The sequence below is a fragment of the Triticum urartu genome, chromosome 4A, assembly GCF_056163025.1.
Source record: "Triticum urartu cultivar PI428250 chromosome 4A, HENAU_Tu73, whole genome shotgun sequence".
NCBI classification, from domain to species: domain Eukaryota; kingdom Viridiplantae; phylum Streptophyta; class Magnoliopsida; order Poales; family Poaceae; genus Triticum; species Triticum urartu.
This window is the reverse complement of record NC_141876.1, coordinates 608,452,792-608,457,894: the sequence shown is the minus strand read 5'-3', so window position 1 is coordinate 608,457,894 and position 5,103 is coordinate 608,452,792. Positions and strand designations below refer to the sequence as shown.

Below are 5,103 nucleotides of genomic sequence, written 5' to 3'. Positions count from 1 at the left end.
TCAACGGGAACATCTCCTTCCACTGGCCGCACATTGTCGGAAAGGCCTGAAATAAATTCATGGAAATACGAGCAACCGCCCGACCAACGAACGCCCTTGATTTTCTATTGCTGGACTAACCACGCGTACGTCACAAGCTCAGATCACGGGAGGGTTTTATACGTGGGCTGGTGCAGCACACGACGCAGCCCACCTCCCCCACTCTGACGCGTTCCAGCGCGTACTGCGCGGCCGGCAAAACTGACCGCGAGCACCGGCTCGTACCAGCTCGACACGCACAACACGCACGCACACCGCCGCTCGGCTGAGTCAAGCTTGACCACTGTTGTGCGGTCCGACCACTTGTTCCTAAATCTCACCCACTTGCTCCTCCACCGCCGTTTCCTCGCAGGTTCGCGTCACCGAGCCAGGGAAAATTATCAAGGACCTGATCTCTCAAGTGTCATGCGAAGATGTATCCACGAAAGATACAAGTGATTGGGATGAAAGGAAATGTATTGCAAAGCTAAGAGAACTGCTACAAAATAAAAGGTAATATCTGCCCTTATTATTTCTCTCAAAACAGGCCTATGGACTATGGTGCATGCTGTCATTATTTTCACGCAAATATAACTTGTGTACGATTGAGGCTGGCTCGCATAATTACCAGTCCTCCTTACCACCCGCACTGAAATTTATCTTGTGTCCAGCTGAAAGGTGCTGTTCATATGGAATGTTTGTTATATAGTATGAAAATATGCTGTCCGTTGCAATAACGGCTTGGTTGCGTTGCATTCATAGTATCCTGAAATGAAGTTTTATCATTGCTATTTAAAACAAAACAAATGTGTACAAAGACTAATGAAGTACTTGTGCCGCAGCATAGAAGATTAATGAAGTACTCAAACTACTCAAAATGTTATATCTGGCACTTCAAAAATGAACTGCTAAAGTATGAGTAAATTGTACGCATTTCCTTATCATCATCGTCTTTTGTGTGAACTAGTTGCTACATTCAAACTTTTGCACCATCCCACACTAGCTAGTTCACCATGATCTAAGGGCTTCTTTGATTTAAAGGGTTCTCAAAGGAATTTTGAAAGGTTCTAGTCCTTAGGATTTTTCCCTATGTGGTTTGTTTGATTCATAGGATTGTACACCATAGGAATTTTTTCATAGGATTCATTCGCACCAGATTTCATAGGAAATTTTTCATCCACACAAACCTCTTTGAAAGAATCATACGTTTTTCCTATGCACAATCAAACGCTCATACAATCATGTAGGATTCAAGATGACATGCCATCCCAATCCCACGTTTTTCCTATTCCTATGTTTTGGAAATCCTACGAATCAAAGAGGCCCTAAGTGTTATATATGATTATGTTTATTTTCCAGATTAGAACGATGGGTGAACACACTGGTAAATGCAACACAACCTTTTTTATTGCGAGAAAATGCAACACAACTTTAACTATTTTATTACTATATCTGCTTCTATTTTCATATATAATCAATTCAACATTTGTGAAATGTCTTTACGAATTGTAAAGCAAAAAATGCCAAACTGAAAATGTATATGTCATAATCGAGTAAATTGAGATAGTTCAGTTAGTTAATACTAATACTTCAGTGAAGTGGGCATGATGCATTTGTACAATAAAAAATGCATATGGAAACATATGTGATAAGCGTAATATGTGCACATACTTAACTAATGAGCACCTAAAGCATATGCAATGTTGGAGTTTCATGGCTCTGTTCATTATTTCTACCCTTCATTTCATATAGACTCATATAAGCATTCTAAACGTTTTTCCAAGTTGTAAAGAAAATATTGTACTCCCTTCGATCCGAATCAATTGATGCAAACTCTATACAATGTCCAGTTTACATTGTATAGAGGCTGCATCAATTAATTCAGATCGGAGGAGTAACATAATTTTTTGTTTCTGATCTAGTACATAGAATTCATGTCTTGCCTTAGTTAGAATTTCAGTGAAGTTGTCATGCTACACATATACGATAAACGATAAACTCTATGTAGAAACAATATATATTAACTAATCTAGTTATCTACTCTTATATATTAACTACTCTAGTTAAGTACCTAGTGTTCAAGCTCAATTTCTTATCACACTTGGTTGACATCACCTACTAATTTTTTGTAGGTATCTTATCATTATAGATGATGTATGGTCTATAGAAGCCTGGAACGCTATCAAGTGTGCTTTTCCAGATAATAGTTGTTCTAGCAGAATAATAGCTACTACACGCATCGTTGATGTAGCAAAGTCATGTTGTCCGAGTGTAGTCGACCGCGTGTATGAAATGAAAGCCCTAAGTGATCTTCACTTTTGACCAGAATATTTGGCTCCGGTAACCAATGTCCTGATATGCTGAAGGAAGTTTCAGATGCGATCCTAAACAAGTGTGGAGGCCTATCATTGGCAATTGTCACTATATCTAGTTTGTTGGCAAACAGATTAGCAACCAAGGAGGAGTGGGAGAAGGTTAAAAGGGCAATTGGTTCTGCACTGGAAAGAAAACAGAGTCTAGAGGGAATGAGTAGAATACTATCCCTTAGCTATAATGATCTTCCACTTAATCTCAAGACATGTTTGTTGTATTTCAGTATATTCCCCGAGGACTATTTGATTGATAGAAAGAGGTTAGTGAGGCATTGGATAGCAGAGGGCTTTATCTCGGAAGAGCGTGGGCTTAGCAAGCAAGAGGTTGCTGAGAACTACTTTTATGAGCTTATCAACAAAAGCATGGTCCAGCCAGTGGACATTGAGTATGACGGCAAGGTTCCTGCCTGCCGAGTCCATGACATGATGCTTGAAATTATTATTTCAAAATCAGTTGAAGATAATTTTGTCACTGTGGTAGGCGGAGGCCAAAAAAGTTTGACAAACCGTCAAGGTTTTATTCGGCGATTATCTGTCCAGCACATTGACCAGGAGTTGGCATCTGCATTGGAAAAAGAAGATCTAAGCCATGTTCGGTCTCTAACAGTAACATCATCAGTTTTCATGAAACATTTTCCTAGTCTTACCAAATTTGAAGCTTTACGTGTACTGGATTTTGAAGGCTGCAAGGGTTTGGAGCAGTATGATATGTCCAATGTGGACAGATTATTCCAACTAAAATACCTCAGCTTTAAGGACACGGGCATATCAAAGCTACCGTCAAGCATTGTGATGCTACATGATCTAGAGATCCTTGATCTTAGGACGCCATCCATGCAAGAGCTGCCGACTGGAATTATTCTGCTCACTAAGCTGCAATATCTACTCACTAAAGCCTATTGTAAGGTGCCTAATGGGATCGGGAATATGAGGAGCTTACGGGAAGCCCCAAGATTTGATATTACCAAGAGTTCATTGGATGCAATTGAGGAGCTTGGGAACTTGAGCAGATTGAATAAACTCGGTTTATGCTTGGACGATGGAGATGGGTACAAGAGGCATGAGAAGGTTCTACTCTCCTTGTTATGCAAGCTTAGCAGCTGCAAACTGCAGTCTTTATGTATAAAAAATAGGAGTTACGGTTCCCTCGACTTCATGGACTCATGGTCCCCTTTGCCATCCTCCTTTCAGAAATTATGCATTTATGGTAAAATGCATTTAGCGAACGTACCAAAGTGGATTTCTCCAGGACTCACAAGCCTAGCTCACGTGAACATCGGATTAGATGAATTAAGGGAGGAGGATCTGCACACTCTTGGTGAGCTCCCATCGTTACTTTATCTACACCTGTACTTGGCTACAGGACCAAAGAAAAAGCTTACGGTAACTGGATTCCCATGTCTGAGGAGGTTTGGCCTCCTTAGTCTGGATGGGGCATATATAACGTTCCAGAAAGGGGCTATGCCGAAGCTTGAGAAGCTTGAGCAGCCATTTGATGTGTCAGGCGAAAGCTTATGGCTTCTACTTAGGCATTGAGCATCTCCCATGTCTCAAAGTAATAGAAGTAACGCTTTGTAACGAAGGTGCCACACTTTCAGAAAGCAAGGCTGCAGCTGCTTGGATCAGGAACGAAGCTGGTGCACATCCCAACCATCCTGAAAATAGCATCTGGGGGGGTCAGGCGTCTCTGGATGACCAGGACAATGAAGAGACCGGTAATGTTGAGGGAAAGAGCAAGGAGGAAGGGAACTATTAAAATGGTTCTCAACTGTAGAGAGGTACTGATAAACATCCGTTATTGTTTTGTCCTTCAAATTAACTAGTACTCCCTCCGTTCCGAATTACTTGTCGCATGTATGGATGTATCTAGATGTATTTTAGTTCTAGATACATCCATTTCTGCGACGAGTAATTTGGAACGGAGGGAGTACATCTCTTTTGTCCACACTGTTGAATGCTTCTCAAATTCACATGTTTAACCATTTTTGTCATACCGATTCAGGATGGTGTGCGGATGACTGTGATCAGGTTTACTTGTGCTGAAACAGTTGGCTACAAAAGCATGCATGCTGCTAATTCTGTATATGAAACTGAAGATGAATTTGGCAGGCTCCAAAACGCAAGTTGCACACATAGCGGAAAATCTGGTTGCGTTGCCGGATGGGCTCCGCTGCTTGCTGAATGGAAGTACCCATGGCCTTCCTCTTGCCATGCGCCGCTGTTTGCCTGTCAGCACCCTAAATAAACTGAACAAGATAGACATCCAATGTCAAAAGTGCGAACCAGTTGAATTCAGTTGTCCGAAAGTCAAGATGGACGCAATCCAACAGTCAATTGCCAATTGGTTGTTAAAATTTGCAGGGTCTTGTAACTTACAAATCTGTTGGTGATCCTAATGCGATCAGGTGTATTTGTGCTGTAACAGTTCATGGCATGTGGCTGCAGCAGCATCATACAGGTATATGGTCACGGCGGAATGACTGGTTGTGCTGCCCGGATGGCCTCCGGTGCATGCTACTGCGATGATATCTAGCTGCACGGCATCACCTCCCGCCGCTTGTCCCAGCACCATAAACTGTCCAGTACAGTCGAGCTCAGTTCACTTGTCCAAAAGTCAAGATTTAAGCCATGTACTCACTCCGTAAAGAAATATAAGAGCGTTTAGATTACTAAAGTAGTGATCTAAACGCTCTTATATTTGTTTACAGAGGGA

At 41.6% G+C, this 5,103-nt stretch overlaps 1 protein-coding gene across 1 annotated transcript; it reads left to right on the top strand.

Moving 5' to 3' along the window:
• The first annotated feature begins 411 nt into the window (after positions 1-411).
• On the top strand, positions 412-4,811 carry LOC125528839 (disease resistance protein Pik-2-like). Its single transcript, XM_087519239.1, has 4 exons — positions 412-531; positions 2,151-3,708; positions 3,989-4,168; positions 4,393-4,811. Exons 2-3 carry the CDS (start codon positions 2,376-2,378, stop codon positions 4,144-4,146), a joined length of 1,491 nt encoding a protein of 496 aa, XP_087375365.1. The 5' UTR covers positions 412-531; positions 2,151-2,375; the 3' UTR covers positions 4,147-4,168; positions 4,393-4,811.
• The last annotated feature ends 292 nt before the right edge of the window (positions 4,812-5,103 follow it).